Consider the following 22478-nt stretch of genomic DNA (forward strand, 5'->3'; position numbering starts at 1 on the left):
CTTTATACTCAGAGCCACACCTCTGCCTGTAGCCACAAAGGCTGCAGGCTTTGGGGGCAACTGTGACAGTTCTGTCCTGGACATAACACTGTAGGCACACACTTATATGTCTTTTGTTTGATTCCTAACTTTGTTGTTCACGTGGATTGGATTAGTGGCGGGGGGAGTCCTATAAGAAACCATTGCCTCCCACATCACCACAGTGCTTTATGACCAAGACTTTTTCTCTTCCTCATTGCTGGCAAAACCCCAGAAGTTCTCTCTGTGAAAAAACTAGACATCATATTGATTTCCGTTTTTCCCTTACAGGCTAACACTGCTTTACTCAACCACCATCTTCCTGGCCAGAGAGGCCTTCCGCAGAGCATGTCTGAGTAGGGGCGCCCAGCGGGACTGGAGCCAGACCCTCAACCTCCTGTGGCTAACGTGAGTTGTGCTTTGGCAGAGACAGTTTCACAGAGGCAAGTGTGATGAGTGTGACAAGCTAAACAGCAGCACTTACCTAAAGCTGAATAGTCTCTACACTTTGGTTATCGGTGGGTTTCTGGGCCCTTGGCGTGGGGCGGAAGGGGAGTGTCTGTGAAGGAGCTTCTCGGCCGTTTCCCTCTGGATGGCCAGGAGCCAGGAGGAGGTGCTGGGCAGCAGTTTCTGTGCCAGGTTTCTAGCCCCACTTCTACCCCCTCTGGAGGTTGTTCCTGCTGTTTTGATCCCCACTGGGTCTGAACCATCTTTTTTATTCCTAATCTTTTCCCTTGCAGTGTTTTCTGCACTTTTAACAGCCACTTACTATTTTTTGAAAGCTTTTCTTCACATCTTTCTTCCATTTTGTTATGCTGATTTCAGTTCTGAGCCTTTTAGAATTGTCTTGAAGACCAAGTATATCAGCTAAAAATTGTAATGGCTTTTCTGCAGTTAGATCCCCTCCTGGAGGGCTGGTGGTTGAGGTGATTCCTGGTCCTGCCCTTACATAACTCCTCATTACCTCACAGAAATGACTGTCATAAGGGCTGGTAGGTGTGCATTTTATTAGAGGAATGACTGTTAAGTACCCGGTCATATTTAAGTGCTCTCTGGTCACATGTGAAAGAATACTGTGTCCTGGACTCAGATATTTGAGGTACAAGAGCCAGCTGTATACTGTCCTTCAGTCATTCTAAGTGCAAACAACAGGTACCTTCTGGGAGTTTTACTTACAAGTCAGTGTAACACAGTAGTTGTGAGTGCAGACTTTGGAGTTAGATTAGGATTGGGTCCTGCCTCTCTCCTTGACTAGCTGTTCATGACCTTGGCCAGATTCCCCAGGGCCAATCAGCCTTAGTTTCCTCATCTTTTAAATGGGGGTAATGCCAGAGGATCACTGTGAGGAGTCAGTGAGATAAAGGAGGTGAATCATAGTGCCCGGCATGTAGCAAGTGCCTTAATAAGTGGTAGCTGTTTTTATTATGTCTGTATTTTCTGTTCTAATAGTGTTACTATTTTAATACATATTTATTTTTATTTTTATATTTAGCATATCAAGAAACATTTTTCCCCTCTTCTAGAGTCCCTTTGGGTGTGTTTTGGTCCTTGTTCCTGGGCTGGGTCTGGTTACAGTTGCTCGATGTGCCTGATCCTAATGTCATCCCCCACTATGGAACCGGAGTGCTGGTGTTTGGTCTCTCAGCAGTGGTGGAACTTCTGGGAGAGCCCTTCTGGGTGTTGGCACAAGCACATATGTTTGTCAAGCTCAAGGTCAGTGTGCCTTCTGCTGTGAACGAGAAATGTGAAGAGTAAGACAGAGTGGTTTTTTAAAAATGCTTTTATAGGAGGGAATGGTCTTTTCAGATTTGCATCTAAAAAGATACTTGGAAAAAGGTAGCATGATCAGTTCAGTTCATTCACTTGAAATTTGACAGATGAGCTTGGCTGAAGTTCACCTAATGCTATGCTATTAAGGAAGAACAGGTTTGCTAATAGGAAAATTATTAGATTAAATAAGAATTTAAGAGGACTATAAAGGTTTTTTTAGATTTTTATAGTGATTATTTAGTTGTATACTAATATTTTCATCTTTTAAGATATATTATCTGATATGTACAAAAGAATATATTATCTAACGTATATGTAAATCTTAAAGCATGATAATATGCTGAAGGTCCATGAACCTACCACCCCACCCAAGAAGCAGAACATTATTGATAGTATGTCTGAATGTATGCCCCCCTCCTCCACCAGGGTATCCACTATCCTAGGTTTTCTGGGATTCCTTTCCATCTTTAGTTTTTAATAATGTTTGTAAAATACACCCTTTACCGTGTGTTTGCAGGTGATTGCTGAGAGCCTGTCAGTTATACTCAAGAGCATCCTAACAGCTTTTCTTGTGCTGTGGTTGCCTTACTGGGGACTGTACATTTTCTCTCTGGCCCAGGTAAGAGTTACGGCTTTTAACTTTTGTATAATCTGTGTTCCTCCGTCTGTTTTTCACTTCTTGCTCCTATTACTTCACAGTTTACATATGCATGTGGAGAATCTGGAAGCTCTAGAGAGATGTTCTTGGCACTGCTTCTCCTCTGGCTGCCATGTCCATCCTGCTGCATGCACTGACACCACTGGTGTACCCTGGGGACCTTGTGAGGGTCACATCTTGGGCTCATTGTCAAACATAAAAGCTCCCTTAGACATTCAGTGGGAAAGCCTGCCTCAAACTGATCTTTGATTGTCTGACAACAATCTTGTGGACGACACAAAAAGCAGTAATAGGGTGGGGTGGGAATCAAATTGCATGTGTGTTATTTTCCCTGGATTTCAATCAGTTCTTTTCAGAATAGCAGGAAATTCTGCTAACCCTGTTTCAAACTGAGATTGAAATCTCTTGTAATTCAGAGGGCATGAATCATGTCATAGCAGATACATTTTCGGTTGTAGCAGTTTTGACTTCAATTTATCTTTTAATTTTCTACTTTTAGTTCATGTTTCTAGTTCTGTTAAAATATAACTAGAGTACAAGTGCTAATTTTAAAAACGAAACCTAAGATCAGATAGTTGTCAGACCATTTTATAGTAGAATATAATTTGTAATTTTTCTTAATGTATAGGAAGACAAGTTAAAACTCTTAGCAATGATTTATGTGAAAATATTTCCCATGTCCTAGGCAAAAACTACAGATATTTTTGTGAAACACAGAAGAGCTAAATTTAAAATTATAAAGAATGAGATTTGCTTCCTAAAAGCCATTTCCTACAATTGCATATTTTAGAGAAGTTACCTGTGACTATTTCTGCCATGTTTTATTAGATCTAGAACTACAGTTCTCAGCATTCATCATTGTTTTTGATCCTAATAAGATAGGAGGGCCATGAAGATGCCCAGTCATTGGTTGATTCTTATTGAGAAAGATACTTGCATTATGACTTTCTGTCATAGCTCCCACCCAGGATAAGTCATAGATCATAGGTCAGCTTGGCCAATTCTGAGTGTGTTTGCATCCTTATCATAAGACTTCTGGGAGCTCTTCTCTGGTACATTCTCTGTCTGTGTCTGTGGGAGAGGTCTAAGAGCCAACAGCACTCCATATCAGCAGGTGAGCCACACCTACAGCCCTGGGATTCCCCTTTGTCCAGCCTCCCTCCAGGTTCCTCCTTGAATTGGCCTCCTGCCCCATTGCATCATATCTCAAATAAAAGAGTCACTCTAGATATATAAAGAACTCTTCCATCTGAACAACAAAAGACAAACCACTTAAAAAGTGGGTAAAGGATTTGAATGGACATTTCTCCAAAGAAGGTATACAGATAAATGGCCAATAAGCACGTGAAAAGATGCTCAACATCATTAGTCATTAGACAAATGTGAATCAGAACCTTAGTGAGATATCACTTTACACCCATTAGGATGGCTGTTATCAAAAAGATAGAAAATAACAGGTGCTGGTGGAGACAGGGACTAATTGAAACATTCATACATTGCTGGTGGGAATATAATATGGTGCAGCTGCTGTGAAAAACAATGTGACAGTTCCTCAAAAAGTTAAATGTAGAACTGCCATATGATCCAGCAATTCCAGTCCAGAGTACGTACCCAAAAGAACTGAGGACAGGTGTTCAAACAAAAATTTGTACATGGATGTGCATAGTAGTACTATTCACAATGGCCAAAAAGTAGAAACAACTCAAGTGTTCATCAGTTGATGAGTGGATAAACAAAAATGTGGTATATCTATACAACAGAATATTATTGAGCCATAAAAATGAAATACTGATACATGCTACAACATGGATGAACCTTGAAAACATTCTGACTGAAAGAAGCCAGACACAGAAGGCCACCCATTATACAATTCCATCCATATGTAATGTCAAGAGTAGGCAAGTCCATAGAGGCTAAAAACAGGTTAGTGGTTGCCAGGGAATGAGGGAAGGGAGAATGAGGGCTTAATGGGTATGGAGTTTCCTTTTGGAGTGATAGAAAATGCTCTGGAATTAGATAGTGGTTGTACAATATTGTGACTGTTCTAAAAGCCACTGCATTATATGCTTCAAAATGCTTAAAATGGTCAATGTTATATTATGTAAGTTTTTCCTCAATTAAAAAAATCAAGAGGAATCATCTAGTTAGGAGACTCTGCATGAAGAGGTGGTTGTTATTCCCCAGGCTCTGGTCAGCGGGAAGGTGGAGAGAGGCAGAGAACGGAGCTAGAAAAGTGTACTTGTTACAGAGGACGTTGGCATCAGATGGTGTGGCTTGCTGCAGTGCTGCTGTGTCTTAAAGGCCTTGAGGAATGAAGGAGGAAAAAGTAGGGTGGATGGTGGGTGTGTCCTCAGGTGTGGCTGGGTGTGGAGAGCAGAGGAGCCTGCACCTGCCAACCTGAGACTCCTCTCTGTCCCTGCTCTGTGCCTTACTGCAGGGTAGCCTTGGTGTTTCCACACTGAAAGTGGGGCCTGGAGGTCCCACTCCTTCTTAAGCTAGTGTATACTGGTCTTATGGGAGAGGAGAGAAGGGAGCTCATGCAAAAGGGCTCTTTGGCTACTCCTCTTCAACCTGCAGACAAAATGCCACACTGCTTCTCCTGGCCAGAAGCCACCTTTGGTCCCACATGGGAGGAGAGAGGGGTAGGGCTTCTTATCTCTCCTTCCCTCCCCATCCTGTAGTAGCTCTCGTCCTGCCAGTGTACTGGGCAGAGGAGAGCCAGCAGCTCAGTTCTGCTTTTTAAATCATAATGTCACAGGTTTCCAGGGTTCATGGAAAATCTCTAGTTCCAGATGATGGCAAGTCCCTGCATACTAGCACAGCTGGACCCGTGGATCCTCACTGCATGCTGTCTAGGCGGGAGAGCCATTCCTTTAGCCAAATACAGATCTTTTGAGAACGTATCTGACATTGCTACGGTGGTTGCATGAGTGAATGTCTGTCATGGAAGTTATGTTCTGCCTGCCTGGAAGAATTTCTGTTCTCCCCGTGAGGTGAATTTGGAATACCTTCCCCAGAGATGCTGCAGTGGAGCTGGGTCTTAGTGAGTAGTGCTGTTTTCCAGAGGGTGAGGCATTGCTCGGTAGAAAGTACAGCTAATTAAGACAGTTATATTTCTTTATTTTTTATTGAAGTGTGGTTGATTTATAATGTTAGTTTCAGGTGTACAGCAAAGCAATTCAGTTATACATATACTTACAAATGTGTACACATATATTTTCAGATTCTTTTCCATTATAGATTATTACAAGAAATGGAATATGGTTCCCCATGCTATACAGTAGGTCCTTGTTGTTTAGCTATTTGATATATAGTAATGTGTGTCTGTTAATCCCAAAGTCCTAATTTATCTGTCCCTCCCTTTCCCCTTTGGTAACCATAGTTTGTTTTCAGTGTCCATGAGTGTATTTCTGGTTTGCAAATAAAATTTGTACCTGTTTTTAGATTCCACATATAAGTGATATCATATGATATTTGTCTTTCTCTGTCAAGACAGTTCTGTTTCTTGACTGGACTTTGAGGTCAAATTTATAGGCGTGTTTTAATTATGCCTCTGTTAAAACAGTGTAATTTAAACCCATTATTTTCTTTTTTCAGCTTTCCTATACCACAGTTCTGGTGCTCTGCTATGTTATTTATTTCACAAAGTTACTGGGCTCCCCAGAATCAACCAAGCAACAAGCTCTTCCTGTCTCCAGAATGACAGATATGTTACCCAGAATTACAAGAAGTAGAGTAAGTAATGCATTTTGTCTCTTTTCATTTTAATCACAGATGCTGGTTACCCCCAAAGGAAAGAAACGACAGCTTTACTGTTTATTGTTATAATACTAAAGATAATTTGATGGCTCATGTTTATTGAGTGCTTGCTGTGTGCTCAGCCAGGGTTTCTAAATCTTGGCACTATTGACAGTTTGGGCCAGATAGATTTTGTTACGGGGGCTGTCCTCTGCATCATAGAGTATTTAGCAACATTCTTGGTCTTGACCCACTAGATGCCAGTAGCTACCACCCCCCAGTTGTAACGACCAAAAATATCTCCAGACACTGTCAAGTGTCCCCTAGGGGACAAAATTGCCCCCAATTGAGAACCACTCTGCTAGGCCCTGTGCGGGATGATTTACATGCCTTATTTAACACTTATAACAACTCTTTGGGGCTGGCATTATTATTTCTATTTTAGGGTTGAGGAACTGAGCTTTAGAAACTAAATACCTGCCCAAGACGAGGGTCAGAGTGAGGACAGGAGCCTGGAGTGGTGTGAATCCCAGCAGAGCATAGGCTGTAACCACTGTGCTCACTCTCTCTGTTCTGCTGTGTCTCTTGGTTTTTCCCAGGACTGACCTTCAGCACAGACAGCCCAGAGGGCTGACAAAGCAGAGATGGCCCCTGTGTGGTTCCTTTCTATCAGGCCAGTCTCTCAGATGATCCCCTTCCCCACATAGACCAGTGAGGATTCCAGAGGCTGATGTGTAGGAGTGAGCCATGAGCTCTTTCTACTTAATCCTTCAACTCTCGGTACATTTGACTTTTATCTCCTGACTCTTGTGGGGTCAGGGCTGTTGCCTCCAGCCCAGGGCCTGCACACGTGATGTTTTACCACATCACCTCTGCACGGATGCTCTGTGCCCTGCTCCATCTGGGCTGACCCAGTTTCCCTTTCTTCTGTTCTCATTTGCTTGCTGGATGAGGTGCACTTAGTTGAGGTAAGGCTTTGACTGGACTTCTTACTACTTTTTTGTGATTACTGGAAAATGTAAGAGAATATTTGGGCCTTAATTCTCAGAACGTAAGGAATCCTGTTATACAACTTTTCACGAAAAACCAGACATTACATAACCAAGCCAGATATGTTCTCATTTGTTAGATGAGAGTTCTCCATTCTGATCAATTAGATCTTACTTTTAACCTAAATCAGCATGACAGTTTTTGGATACCCTGATGCCTTATCTGCAGGCTTAGATAGTTCAGAACTCCAGATCACTTCTCTTGCCTGGAGCTTCTGCCCCTGCCCACAGAGTGGGCCTGAAAATGCAGAAGAGTCCCCTTCCCTGAGTTCTCCGCAGAGCCCACCTGTGTCAGACCTGGCCACCTTTTCATACTGGGCCAGAATCTGCGCCCCAGCAGTGTTTTGGAAAGGAGCATTTGGATCATTAATTCAGTCAAAGAGGGAGGATAAGGAAGTCTGTCGAGAGTGTATTTAACCCTATGATGGGCTCAGAACTCTGACCTTCAGCTTCCTTATCTGTCAAATGGGCATAAGAGTACCTCCCTCCTAAGGTGGTGGTGAGAGTGAGATGAAATGGGGTATGTAAGGTGCTTAACAGTGTGGCCTGGCATAAGTGGGCATCCATAAGTGACAGCTCATACCATCACCACCACCTCACTGCTGCTCTGAGAGTAGGAGTAGCTCCACTGGAGCCTCCTAGCCAGGAGGACACTGATGCATTGGTAGGAGAGCTCAGTGGTTTAGTTTGGCAATCTGTCCCAAAAGTGCCTATGCGCATTCTGCTGGGACATAAGCCTTGACCATGAAAAGGCTGGGTATACCTGTCACATGCAGTGGCACCAGTCCTGCTGACAGAGCGCAGCCCCTCTGTCCCCTAGGTGCTTTGTGGGATACGGACACATAGGTGACTGCCAAGCCTCAGGGAGCTTCCTGTGCCTCTGGGAGGTGGTAGGGACTCTCTCCAGACCCCAGAGTCCTCATTTTTAAGGTGAGATTGTTAGTCCACATGACCCTTGAGGTCCCTCTGAAGACTTAGGGAATTCTGTGTAAGTATTTGAACTTTGACAAAGAACCGTTGATAATAACTGCCATTGACGGCCAGATGACTTGGTGCCTGGCACTAGGCTAAGCACTTTACTTGGACTTCTGTCCTTAATCCTCAGAATAATCCTGTGAGATAAATACTATTGTCTCCCATTTTACAGATGAGAAAACTGAGGTTCAGAGGAGTTAAGTGACTAACCCCAAATCATACAGCTGGCTTTGGACCCCCTTCCCTCTAACTTTTGTCTGTGAACTAACCTTAGTCTATGTGTCTAACTTCTATGCTGTGAAGTCTTCCAAAAGAAATGGGCTTATTGCCCAGAGTAATTCTTTATTTACTTGAAGATTGGGAGGTTGCAGGTAGAGCAGTTAATTATTCAAGTTTATTTTTTAAAAAATAAGAAAGAAATGAGATGACTCTGAATGCAGTGGATGACGACACCGCACATGCTTGACTTGAATCTCCGGGACAGCTTTCTGCCCTGGGGGCTTCTCCTATGAAACTGGTCAAACAATTACATTCAAAATTACCTTGACCAAATTGGGAGATTTCTTTCCTCCTCTTGTAGAATTCCATCTTCTTTAAAGATACTTATTTAGCCTTAAAATGATACCTGAAATATTGGTTTCCTTTTACATCTTTTCTACTCTTCAACACTTCTGAGTGATATAGTATGAGAGATCGGCTAGTATTCAAGTACAGCTGAGGAATTTAACACAGCAAACATGTATTAAGCAGTATCCTGTGTTAAGCACTGTACCAGGTGCCCTGGGTGGGATCCCTGCCCTTAGAACTTGGATTGTGATGGGGAGATAAGATGTGGACTCTGCTAACTACACTGGAGTGTATATGTCCAGTTAATATAATAGAGGCACAGAGAAAGAACTGATGAATTCCATCTGCAGGTGTCAAGGGAGGCTTCGTGGAGGAAACTGCTTGGGTGGGCAGAGGTGAATGTGCATGTGTGGTGGAAATGAGCATTCGTGGCTGTGGGGAGGAAGAACATTTGCTCGGGGCCTATTATATGCCCACCACTGTGTTGGAGTTGGGATTGCAGAAAGGACTGGGTTCTTAGGTTGGCTGGATAGTTGGGGAGGGGAGAGGAGAAGAAGCAAAAGGGGGAAGGAGGTTCTGGCCTGCTGGGTCAAGCCAGGGAATATGGCCTCAGTGCTGCAGGGCGTAATTCAAGGGCATTGGAGCCTTCTGAAGGTTTTTGACCAGTACCATGATCTAATTGCTTGTGTTGAGGAGCTTATCGTCTGTTAGAGATTTATTGTGTCTCGTTTTCTCTCATTCAGTCCTCATACCAGCTCCAGGAGATAGGACTTATGCCATTTTGCAGTTGAGAAAACTGAGGCCTAGCAAAGTTAAGTATCTTGCCCATGGCCTCCACACTCCATAAGTCAGAAGCTGCAGTTTGTGCCCTGGTCTCTGAGCTTAACTCTAAAGCCTGAACCCTACCAGGAGGAGGATGGGCTAGAGAAACGGTTGGAAGTGAAGGAGATTGAGAAGCGGTGGGGCAGTCATCCAGTTGAGAAGTGATGAGGAAAGTGGGAGGTGGGTGGAAACGGGAGCGTGGACAGAGCTGGGGCAGTCTATAGCCCTGAAACAAGAGGGAGAGGGAGGAGTGCTGTATGGGGTGTGGAGGTGATGGGAGGGCAGGCGACAGGACCGTGGCCCCTGTGACTCTTGATGTGGCAAAACAGCTGGTTGGACCATTCTGAGTCATAAGAGTTTGGGAAGTGGAAGAGTGACTCAGATTAAAGCATAGTGAGCCCCGAGTTCTGATTCCAGACCTTCTCCAGAGATACTGCCTGTCACCTTTCCCTATCCACGCCTCAGTTTCCCCATCACAGGAAGGCAGTGGAGTGAGTGGCTTGTTGGTCAGGGGATTCTGGAAAAATTCATAACCATGTAGACCAGCTCAGCAGTACCAGCCTAGCTCTTGTGAAGAGGCCTCTTTTGACCTTCCCAAGGGACAAGTCCTTTCAGAACAGAATGGTAAAAGCCCAGAGAATGTGCTGCTTTTTCCTCTCACTTAGCAGTCACCTCTGAGAAGAAGCTCAGTCTCTAATCAGACTTCCTGCCTCTGTGTCCTTAATGAGCATTTAGAGTTAGTAAGTGGTGTGGCCATTCCTTCCAAACCATGAATCCATTGAAATTGAAGCCATTAGGAGAAAGGAATGCTCAAGTATGAGCTTTCAGATCAGATACACTGTCATGATTTCACCCTCCTAAAGAACTTTTTTTTTTTTAAGAGCTCATCTTCCCAAACCCATTCACAACCTACTGGCAAGTAGACTTCACAGAAGCCTGTGGGCCAGCCATAACCGTTCATTTTCTTTGAAAAGAGCACAGTTACTGCTTTGCAGACCCCTTCCTCCTCCAGAGGACCACCTTGCACAGAGGAAAACAGTGAGAGAGAGAATGTGCTATGAGGTGGCTCCCTGAAGCTAACTATGGGTGGGCTCAGTGAACGAGGGCGACATGGTCTACAGTGCCCCCTAGTGGTGTGTGCTCCGGGAAAAGGAGATGCCCAATTTCCTTTCCCATTGGGGAAAATTTACTCCTGTACTAGAGCTACCCCTGGCATCTGCTCCAGGTCCAGTGATGACTGAAGGCAGCGTAGTTTGGGAGGATTCAGACCTGTCCTCCAAATCTGGAAGAAAGAGGTGAGGAGATTGAGGACCGGAAATTGACCTATGCTTTCAAGGAGTACTCTAGACTTGCCCTGTTCTAAGTGGTGAGCACCAGCCACATGTGTCTGTGGAGCATTTGGAATTGGGATGAGCTACAAGTACAAAATACACACTGGATTTCAAATATTTAGTATTAAAAAAATAATGTGAAATGCTTCTTTCTTTTCATGTTGAGGTGATATTTTAGATTAAATCAAAATTAATTAATTTTAAATCAAAATTAAAATATTAAAATTAATTTTAGGGCTTTTTTTGTGGGGGGGGATAGTCAGGTTTATTTATTTACTTACTTTTTTAAGAGGTGGTACTGGGGATTGAACCCAAGACCCTCTGCATGGTAAGCATGACACTCTACCACTTGAGCTATACCCTCTCCCTGTTAAAATTAATTTTACGTGTTTCTTTTTACTGTTCACTGTAGGCTGCTAGGAAGTTTAAAATTACGTATGTGGCCTGCATTATATTTCTACTGAATAGCATTGCTCTACACAGATAGGCTTTGAGCCAAGAGCTGGGGCCTATGTGCCTGGGACAGGTTTCAAGCCTGCCCTTGGGCCAGCTTTCATTCCTAAAGCTGACCTTTTGGAGAGGTGGGATGGGTTTGGCCTTGTGAGTCACCCCTTTCCTCCTAAAGAACCGCCTGCAATCCCACCTTTCAAAAGTCGTCACTTTGGTTAATAAGAACTTTTCAAAATGCAGGTACCCTGAGATTAAGAACCTAACACGTAAAGGGAATTTTCTGGAATCCAAGGATACCTTCATAAGAGAGGAAAGGCCCCTCGAGGAAACTAGGAGGAGGTAGAAAAAAAAGAAGGCACATGCAGCTAGCTGCCCTACTCCAGCATTTTGTGGTCAGCTCTCTTGCTTCGAGGCTGCCTGTGTCTTACAGGTTGACCTCTGTCCTTCCTAAGTGTTTAATTCCTTCTTACCCTCCTTGTCCTTAGGAAATGATCAATTTGGTGCTACCCCAAGAGTTCTGAAAAAGCTGTATCAGAAGTTTGGGGTTTGTTTTTTTCTTTCCTCTGCCTTACCAATTCTGAGTGGTTTAACTGACCTGGAAGGCCTAGCTTGCTTTTGAAATCTACAAGCAAAGCTCATATACTTTGTGTAAAGGGACCCTGGATAGCTAAATAGAGCGTTAAGATGTGGAGTACCTGGAGCAGAATTTGTCCTGTAAGCTTGGCATGCTTTAGACCTCTTTTAAGGAAAGAAGTGACTGTGAGCTGTGTGTGTTCGGTGTGGTCCACTTACTCTCTGCACAGCAGCAAGGAGACAGCACAGTTCTTTAGGGGTCTCAGTGAACGAATCTTGAGCAGACCCTTCCAGGGAGGCTCTTCTACCTAGAGACTTTGCCTTCATGTTTAGGAATGTAAATTCTTTGCCAGCATGTGTCGATGTCTTCTGCATGCTTAGCAGTAAATGAAAAATTAGTGGGAACTATCTAACTTGGGATTTGGAGACCAAACTGAGTTTGCCTCTCATGTAGTGTTATTGTATTCTGAGACTGGCACCACCTGGGAGGTTTTGTTTTGTTCTGTTTTTTCTTCTAGGCTTTTGTAAATTGGGAAGAGGCTAAACTGACTTGGAGTTTTTTCAAACAGTCTTTCTTGAAACAGATTCTGACAGAAGGTAAGTAAAAGGTTGCTCTGAGCAGTCAGGAAGTCATAGGATAAGTGAGGGGATTCCATCTAGGATGGAATGCCTCCATCTAGGCCACCTGGCTCTCTAGAGCCCCCGGCTCAGAGGACCCTCAGAAATGGGAGCTTCTTAAATAAGGGGAGGAAAAGTAACATTTATTTAGTTTGATACTTAAGTTGTCTAGTTTAAATTTCTCCACAGCCTTGTAAGAGAGATTTATTATGGATGAGGACACTGAAGGTCAGTGAGGTTACATAACTTCTGCAGGGTCCTATAGGGATGAGGCACAACTTAATCTGAATCCAAGTCTAACTCCAGAGTCCCATGTTATGTCATTTAAGTATTCTATCAATTACTGAAAGTTTGGAAAATACAGAAAACTATCTGTAACCTCATTATCCTAACTTTTATACACTTTCTTCCCTTTTTTGAACTTTTTAAAGAACCAGATTTTCATTTTATTTTCTTAAACAATAAGATTCACCTGTGGGACAGTTTGGTCGGCCTTCTGACTTCTCAAGGCTTTCCAGTTTCACTTTGACAGTGACAGCTCTCGATGCAGAGGAGCTGAAAGTATATCTAGTTTTTCTATACGTATATATTGGTTTATTTATACCCAGCACTGTTTCAAAAAATGAAATTGGATGCAACTATAAGCTGCTGAAGGTGGTAGTTTCTCTCTATATATAAATTTCACATGTCTATACATCTATATATATTACTGAACATATTTTAAAATATTAAAAAAATTCTTTTAATTATAAAAATAATACAATCCCATTACAAAAATTTTGGAAAATAGAAAAGTTTCCTGTGTTTCTAGCTTTCTAATACAACTGGCATTATTATCTTGTTATTTTTCTTTTTTCCATCTTCTTTATTTTTATTCATTGTACTTCCAAAGAGAAGTAACTCCCCCTAAGACTCACTTTCCTCATCTGTGAGTTAAAGGAAAGGACCAGGAGGCGTCTGAGGGCTCTCTGAGCTTTGAGAATGCATGTTTCTAGCCTGAGCCCTTATAAAAATGAAACTGTTCCCAGGACTTCTGGAGGAAGTAAGGGTCAGAAGCCTTCGGAGAGCTGAGTGAAGCTGCTTTAAGTTTCTTGAGAGCAGGGAAAATGTTCACCACTGTCTCCCCCAGCACCCTGCTGGGCCTGGCACGTGATAGATTTTCAGCAAGTATTTGTTGATAAAGAAAGGTAACTGTAATGAAACCGTATATCGTGATAGTTCATATTATTGTCAGGACAGACAAATCAGTGTAGGCAGTTTGTAGGGAGGGTAGTTGCTTAAATGCACTTTTTTCCCTCTCAGAGTTTAAAGGGCAGTTTGGATGAGTTGAGGAATGGATGCAGTCCAAGCAGTGGTCCTAAGTTAGTTGTCAGGATTGCAATGGCTCAATGTGTGTTTGCAGCAGCAGGTGTCAGCCACACCCAGCCACTCGAGCTCCCGAGCTGGGTCTGCTCCAGTGTTGGGCCATCCTAGCCTGGCCCTCACAAGGACCCTTAGGAACTTCCCAGGGCCTCCATCTCCATGGCTGTGAAATAAGGATGGGGCTTGACAGGGACCCCTAAATTCTTTTTATCTAAAAACTATAATTCTAAAAAAGTTGAAATCGGTCATTGTTATGGCAAAAATGTGTGTGTGTGTGTGTGTGTGTGTGTGTGTGTGTGTGTATACCGTTACCTTCTGCCCCCACATTTCCTGAACACTGTACCAGGTGCTGAGAATACACCGTTGAATGAGGAACAGGCTGCGGCGTCATTCTTTCCCCAGAGACGCAGGCATTTGTGTGGTTAACTCTGATACAGGGCAGTGAGACCTGTACTTGGAACATCAGCTGATTTGCCAGACATCTCTCTTTTTTAGGGGGGAGGGGGTAATTAGGTTTTTATTTATCTTTTGGTGGAGGTACCAGGGATTGAACCCAGGACCTTGTGCATACTAGGCATGTGCTCTATCACTGAGCTATACCCTCCCCCCATCGCTAGACATCTCTTGAGTGTATTCTCATTTCTCAGAGCTCTGCTGGGCAACCAAGGATAGAGAGATGACCGAGACATGGTTCCTGCCCTCAGGGAGCTCACAGAACTTGAGAGGGAGAGGCCTGGTGTGCCAGAACCTAGGGCAGCCCCTGTAGAAAAGCCTTTGTAAGTGGTGGGACTAAAAGGCTCCCTGTAGGGTGTAGCAGAGGATGATGATCGAAGGTGGGAGGTGAGGGTGAGTTTGGTGAAGGGACGCAAAAAGATAGCTTGGAATCAGTTTCTAAAAGGCCTCAAATGCAGAATCAAGGCACTTGAACTTTTTGCAAACACTGCAGAGCCATTTAAAGATATGAAAACATGTATTGACTTAAGATATATATTTGCAAAATCTAGAACTGTTATCAGTGAGGATGGAGCAGAGCAGAGACACAGATGGGAGCTAGTGAAGTCCTGTGGGTCCGTGCCTGGGACAAGCTGCAGAGGTCCCTGTCACAAATGCAGTGGCTGGGAGGTTGTAGGGAGGCAAGGATGGAAGAGAGACTTGAGAGAAGACCACCACTTGCTTCTCTTAATACTGCTTTCCTCTTTGAGCAAGGTGCTAGGAGGTGAGAGTGGCCCCTCAGGGCTGTGGGCACTCTTCAGTGCTTCACCTCCATAGTGGTCAGTGTTTTCCACTCACGGGTAAGTGCATTCATGGAAGCTAGGGGTGGACAGTAGGACTCTGGGCCAATGTCTTCACCTTGAAGACACTAGATTGTCTTAGACTTGAATCTTGAATTTGGGCTCCAGAGCCTTGCCAGGCTCCACAGACCTTTCTCCACCCGAGAGGAGAGTTTTGATGACTGTGCACTTAATCATGGACCTTTCATTTCGCAGAATTTACACTCAGATTATCTGACTTCCCTGAAAACTTAAGATAATCATTTTCATTATTAACATTTTAGAAACAATCCATACTTTTAAAAACACTTATTAGACTGGTTTTACTGATTTTTGTTTTGTTTTTAATTTAACTAGTTTGGAGATTTGCTGTCAATAAAGTCCCCAGCACTTTCCAAATTGGTATTTTGAGATTATTTGAAATCAATATTAGGACAAGAAACATGTCTTTAACTGATTATCTAATTTTTCTCCTTTAAGAGCATTTGCCAACTGGAAGTTGATAGACAATAAGAGAAAAGGAAATGAGAAAATAATGTGCATTTGAAGTGCTAATTATTTTGCTTTTCCATTCTTAGGCGAGCGATATGTGATGACATTTCTGAATGTGTTAAATTTTGGCGATCAGGGTAAGATGAAATTCTGTAGTGTTTTAATTAAAGAACTATTAGTAGACACTTTCTAATATTTTTCTCCATAGTTTGACAGATTCAATGAAAAAATGAACCTGAAGTTTGTAAGAAATGAATCCTGAAGATTGAAAATTATAGATCTTTGTAAATATATATCTGACTATCCCGCCTCATGTGTCTTGCGTGGCAGATTCTCTCTTGAGATCCCCTGCCCTTACCCTGCTTTCTCCAGAGCTCCAGTCATTTTGGGGCTCAAAGGTCGCTAAGAGGAAAGGGAGCTCATCCCAAGTCACAGAGATTTGCCCCATGTTTGTGTGGTTCAATAGGTCTTAATACTCTTTTCAGATTTTTTTTTAATATAATCCCAAAGTAGTGGAAATAAAAATAGAAAAAAATCAACTCGACATTAATGACTTTTATGAAGTGCTGGTGAAGGAAATGTTCTGTATTTGACTGTATCCAAATCAGTATCCTAGTTGTCATACTGTGCAATAGTTTTGCAAGAACTTTTTATTTGGGGAAACTGGGTAAAGTGTACATGGGTCTCTCTCTTATTTCTTACAACTACACCTGAATCTATAATTATCTCCAAAAGTTTAATTTAAAAATTAAATTAGAAAAAATTTTAATAGTGCTGTGAAAATTCAAGTTAAAAAACCATTGAAATTGTTATTTCTTCCTTTTTGTTTTGTAGGTGTATATGATATAGTGAATAATCTTGGCTCCCTTGTGGCCAGATTAATTTTCCAGCCAATAGAGGAGAGTTTTTATATATTCTTTGCTAAGGTGCTAGAGAGAGAAAAAGACGCCACACTTCAGAAGCAGGTAGTCCTGGTTCTCATCTCTCAAGTGAATTCTCTCTCTATGTGCAGGATAGACAGACAAAAATATGGAGATGTTTCCCTTCTGTTTGATCTGAAATTTTCTTCTGTTTTCATTCTTCTATCACATTCTGAATGATAGCAGGACCCTGAGTCACTTCTTCTTTAGCACCTTCTCCCTTTCCCCTGGACTGGCTCTTCCTTCTCACCCTTTGTCTTTCTATGTGACATTATTCTTGTCCCAGCCCTCTCTGAACTCTCTACGGCTGTCCCCAGTGCAGCGCAAACCCCCTCCCTTGGTCTAGTCTTAGGTATAAGAATGAGATTGCCTCTCCCATGCTTAGATTCTCAAGAACCAAAGGTGAGTCCAAGGATGCAGAGACTGGAGCAGAGCTCACCAAGGGCGTGGGAGGAAAGCTCTTATTTGGTCTCACTCTCCACACCAGTTGTGTACATCCTGACCATGAGAATCTACATACTCCAGCTGATAATACAGAAGAGATTTTAATCCAGGAGTATTTGGTTGTAGAAACTTCCTTTTTTCTAAAACCATTGAAAATGTCTGACTTATCTTAGAATTAAAAGCAAGCTGAGTCAGCCTCTTACATGTCTTAGAAAACATTTTAAATATAGTTTATGCACAGTATCTCAAATGAGCTAATCTGGTTTTCAGTCTGATTTCGGAATGTTTTCCTAAGTGTAGATTGACAGGAACATTGGCATTTGGCGTCATTTGTCAAGAAGAGCAGGCTGACAGAGCTGGCTAGCAATGTAAAAACTTGTCCACGTAAGAATAAATGTCAGAGGGGAGAGTGAGTGTTTCTTAGGCAACATTTGAAATAGTTTATCCTACACGACTTAAAAGCTAACCCTCCCCTGCACTGCCTGAGGAGGCACACATTGTCTTTTCTCCCCCATTTGCTAATTGACGTGGAAACAAATCCAGGCTACAGAAAAGCAGTGATGGCCCTCGTCAGTTGAAAGCATGACCAGTAAAACAGCAAAGGGAGAAGGCCTCATGTGAAGTTTTTCTTTAGCTCATGATTCATCCCACTTCCTTCCCTCTGCCCTGGCCCCAGGAGGATGTTGCTGTGGCCGCTGCGGTTTTGGAGTCCCTGCTGAAGTTGGCCCTGCTGGCTGGTCTGACCATCACTGTTTTCGGCTTTGCCTATTCTCAACTGGCTTTGGACATCTATGGAGGGGCCATGCTTAGCTCAGGATCAGGTATGCACAAGAGGTTTTTCCAGACTTGTTCTAAGTTCCAAACTGAAATAGAAGAGTCTTATGAAACTCAAACACATGGTTGACATCTGTGTCAGTGTAGGGAAAATTGCCAGTGGCTACGGCTGTGGGACAGTTCCCCTCACCTGAGGTCAAACCAGCTCAGGGCACAGTTGGGTCTTTGGCACCAGGTGGATCAATCCCCCAACCTCACTTGGAGAAGTTGTTGGGAACCTTTGGCTTTCCTCTCAGGCCTAAAATGTTTTGCCAAATGCTTCCCTGTGCTCCCTCTGGGGCAAGCGAGGAAGGCAGAGGGCAGGCTCTAATGAGTCTCTGCTTGGTACTAAACACATCCAAAGATAGTCAGTGCTACATAAATCTCACGGCCTGATGCATAAAAGCCTCTGAAGGGTAACCCAGAGCCATTTGCAGAGAATGAAATTGATCTCAGCAAATAAAATGGTATATTTAATCCAGTGACTCTTGGGTTTTGAAAGAGAAAAGTATTGAATGTGTCTAACTTTGAAACACCTGGTGCCCAGGACACTGAGCATCTTACGACATTACTGGGCCCTATGGACTTCACTAGTTTCAAAATGTGCTGGATTGTGGGCTGGCAGTCCATATGTAGTGTTTCATCTTGGGTAAAGCAAAGATGTTTTTAATTCGTCAGGTCACTAGACAAGAACCCTGAAGACTTTTTTCTGCTGCCCTATCTCAAATGTAAAGGGCCTTGTCAAATGCCATTTTACATGTTTTAATCTCAACTATAGTGGGCTCAAACTTTTGGTATTAGGAGAAGAAGGGCCAGGTTTCTACACTAGAGCAAACACTAGGTCATTAAGTTTGAAGAAACACCTACCATGAAACCAGTGGTGTGGTTTGTGGCTCCCTGGGGCTTGTGCCATGAGAAGTACATCTCCATCAGGCAACTGCAGGGAGACCTCATTAGAAGGCCATTACCAAGTTAGGGTGCAGAGATTGGTGGCAGTGGGGGACAGACTACTTCACAGCAGCTCTGCACCTTTGGAAAGGTAATCACCAAGGAACAGCCTTTGGAACGCAGTCACAGGACAATGCCATAGGCAGAGAGCTGTCCCATCGATAAAATGTTCATTTGCTGGAGTTATTAATCATAGAAGATATATAAGCAAACCACTGTCACCATGTGGTCTTCTTACTCAAGTGAGATGCTGGTGCCAATCTTGATAAGTTTGTTGCTTAAAAAGGTCAGTGTTAGTTGACTTCTAAGGTAATAAATTCTATCTCTAATGGTTTGTGTCCAGAATCATTAATAATTTTAGACTCAGAAAGATAGTCTCTTGGTATCATCTTCAGAGAGAGCGGAGTCTTGAGAATGATCTGGTTTCTCGGTCTCTGGAAAGGATGTGCGGTTGGTGTGCCGCTGAAGGATCTTTCGAACCGTTGTGGCCTCTCACCTGGCCGGGCCCCCTTTCACGTCTCCTGTCCCAGCAGGGTCTTCAGCATTTGTCTTCTCATTGCAGCTGCCTCTCATTTTGACCTAACTTCCAGCACTCTGGAAAGCTCGCAGTGGCTTCTGGGAGGGTCAGAGTGTCTCCCCAGGGTGCCCGCCAGCTCTCCTTCCCTCACCTCCACACCACCCCTGTTCTCCTTGCCCTGCTCCCGGCTCTTCAGACTAGTGCTATGTACTTGAAGCCTTTCCTGTACCAGAAAATATTAGCACTGCTGCTCTCCGCCCCCCACCCCCACCACAGTCTTTTTTGTTTGCTGAAATACCTCCCAAAACTTGACTTTCTCCAGAAAGTCTTACGAATCAGAAAAGAATGGGAACTTTCCATGGCTTAGCCCAACCACTTCATTTTGAAAGTGGAACTTGCAACACTGCTGTCCTCAGTTGCCCCCGTTGCATGTTGGTTTTTGTCCTCACCCGTGAAGGGGCTCACCTGTGCCCTGAAGTGGCCTCTTAGAGTCTCCACGCTCTGTGCTGCTGTCTCCAGACGTGGGACTTGGATGCAGCAGAGGCGGCCTTCTGTGGGGCACTGTGGTTTTGCTTGCATTACTTGGACTTAGCACTGTATGTAATTAGGGGCTTTGTGAGAGCTTAGACTTTTCTCAGAAGTCTTCCTCAAACCTCGCTTTTCCACGCTAAAGAGAAAGAGAAACATTGGATGAACTTCCCTGAGATTTGTTACACTTATCTCCTACATTCTTGTCTTTTGCTCTTTCTTTTGCTTTTTAAAATCTCTTTTTCTCCTCTGTCCCCTTACATTAGTTTCCTAGGGGTGCAGTAACAGTGTACCACAAGTTTGTCTCACAGTTCTAGAGGTCAAAAGTCCAGACTTCTGGTGCCCCAGGGCCGTGCTCCCTCTGAAGGCTCTAGAGGAGGAATCCTTTGCCTCTTCTAGCTTCTGGTGTTTGCCATCAACTCTTGACTTGTAGATGCGCTGCCCCAGTCACTTGGCTGTCTTCTCCCTGTGTGTCTCCACATCGTCTTCCCTCTGTGGGTGTCTGTGTCCAAATTTCCCCTTTTTATAAGGACACCAGTCATAATGGATAAGAGCCCACCCTAAGGGCCTCCTTTTACTTGATTACATCTGTAAAGAACCTGTTTCCAAATAGTTCATACTCTAAGTTATTAGGGGTTAGGACTTCAAATTACTTTTTAAAATTTATTTATTTATTTATTTGGGGGGGGGCAGGAGATAATTAGGTTTATTTATTTACTTATTTTCTTAATAGAGGTATTGGGGGTTGAACCCAGGACCTTGTTCATGCTAGGCATGCACTCTACCACGGAGTTATACCGTCTCCCTCAAATTACTTTTTGGGGGATATAATTCAACCCATACTGCCACTCAGTTCAATCCATAGTTGAAGGTTCTATCCACGAATTCCTCAGTTTCAACCTTTTTCCCCAAATTAACTCAAAGCCCTTATCCTTGAATCATTGTTTCCTGTGAGAATTTGTGTTTTCCATGTCGCAGAGCAGCTCACTATCAACCTTCAGGTAGACCCACACGTGCCATCAGCTTTCAGTTACCAGATGAGAGGTGCAGGTGATGAGGGGAGCATTCCTCCCTGCCGGGGAGAGGAGGATGGAGAGAGGCAGGAAGCACGCTGAGCCGAGCCTCCAGCCACCCCAAAGCAGAGCGTGTCCCTGCCTCCTCAGCTGCTGTCATCCCCCAGCTGCAGTGGGGGCCAGGCTACTTTCTGCAGCAGCTTGGGGAATGAGATGCACATGACATGATGGAATGTGGAACCCAGGAGAGGGTCATCTGTGGAAAATAGTTTTTTGTTGGGCATTAGGGCTGCCCTGTTAGTATTCCTTTTGGTAACTTTTGACTGCCGTAAAACTGTTCAAGGATCCCGTGGCATGGAGATATTTCAGAGGAAGCAGCTTTCATAAACCATGAATAAGTTTCACATTCTGAGACTCTGGAACTTCAGCCCTCCCCACCGTTCTCTTTTTGTGGTTTAGTTTTTTCTTTATTGAAATCTAGTTTACATAAAATGAAATGCTGTTCTCTGAAGAGTACAGTTTGATGAGTTTTGACAAGTACATATACACTCAGGTAACCAAAATCCAGATTAAGATACAGAACATTTCCATTACCCCAGAAAGTTTTCCTAGGACCCTTTCCAGTCAAGTGCCCCCCACCCTCACCTCAGAGGTAACCACTGCTCTCATTTCTTAGTATTGCTTTTAAAAAGGATTTCCTATAAATGAAATCATACAGCATGGGCACTTTCCTGTTTAGCTTCTTTCCCTCAATATAAAGTTTTTGAGATTCATCCATGTTTTTACATGGATTGGTACTTTTCTCTCTTTGATTGCTTCTCAGTATTTCTTTGTATGGTTGGCCCACAGTTGGTTTATCCTTTCCCCTGTCAGTGATCACTGTGGGCTATAATGAATAAAACTGCCGTGGGTGTTTTTGTGAAACATGTTTATTTCTCTTGGATAGATACCTCGGAGTGGAATTGCTGGATCATAGGTTGGGTATATGGTTATTTTATTAGCAACTGCTTGGCTGCCTCTTAGTAATGGTCCTTCTTAAAAGAGGATCAATTCCATTTTGAGGCTCCCGATCTTTTGTTAGCAGATCTTCCCGAAGCTTGTTAGTTAGTTGTGGAACCACATCACTTTGTTTTAGAAGAAAATAACCTTGTGGGCTCTGATCCTCCCTTCAGGGTTGTGGGTGTTCTGTCTCCGTAGTTTCCTGCTGCTCCTGAGCCCTGGGCTTCTCCCCAAGGTCTTTTCTTCAGGGCCTCTTCAGCTGAGTTTCTCTGAACATGCAGGGCCACCTGTGTCCCTAAGTGCTCAAACTAGCAGACTTCTTCAAGCTAATTTAAAAAGCAAGAAATTTCCTTTCTGGACAGATCAGCTTTTAGTTGTTAAGCCAGAGATCTGTACGTTTATTCGTAATTGTCCTTTTGTTTGTAGCTGGGTTTTTTTTCAGTCAGTGCCTGGCACATTGAGAGTCCTTCCAGATAGTTAAGACCATAGGCTCGAGCATGCATCTGCCCAGTGACAACACCAGCAGGGCTCATGACCCAGTCCCAGTGTTCTGTGACCACTCAGCCCAAGTCAGGGTGCATGGGGGCCTCCCGTTTGGGCTC

At 43.5% G+C, this 22478-nt stretch overlaps 1 protein-coding gene across 2 annotated transcripts in view; it reads left to right on the top strand.

Moving 5' to 3' along the window:
• Window positions 1-22478, top strand: part of RFT1 (RFT1 homolog) — a 34266-nt gene that overhangs the window by 5177 nt on the left and 6611 nt on the right. Inside the window, exons 3-10 of one of the 2 annotated variants that reach the window (XM_006190395.3) lie at window positions 310-426; window positions 1542-1731; window positions 2306-2407; window positions 6044-6181; window positions 12470-12548; window positions 15781-15831; window positions 16529-16659; window positions 17735-17879. In XM_006190395.3, coding sequence (XP_006190457.1) covers window positions 310-426; window positions 1542-1731; window positions 2306-2407; window positions 6044-6181; window positions 12470-12548; window positions 15781-15831; window positions 16529-16659; window positions 17735-17879 — 953 coding nt within the window. The remainder of the gene's footprint in view (window positions 1-309; window positions 427-1541; window positions 1732-2305; window positions 2408-6043; window positions 6182-12469; window positions 12549-15780; window positions 15832-16528; window positions 16660-17734; window positions 17880-22478) is intronic. The other variant, XM_032458275.1, reaches the window with a different exon arrangement.

This window comes from Camelus ferus, chromosome 17 (genome assembly GCF_009834535.1).
Source record: "Camelus ferus isolate YT-003-E chromosome 17, BCGSAC_Cfer_1.0, whole genome shotgun sequence".
Lineage (NCBI taxonomy): Eukaryota > Metazoa > Chordata > Mammalia > Artiodactyla > Camelidae > Camelus > Camelus ferus.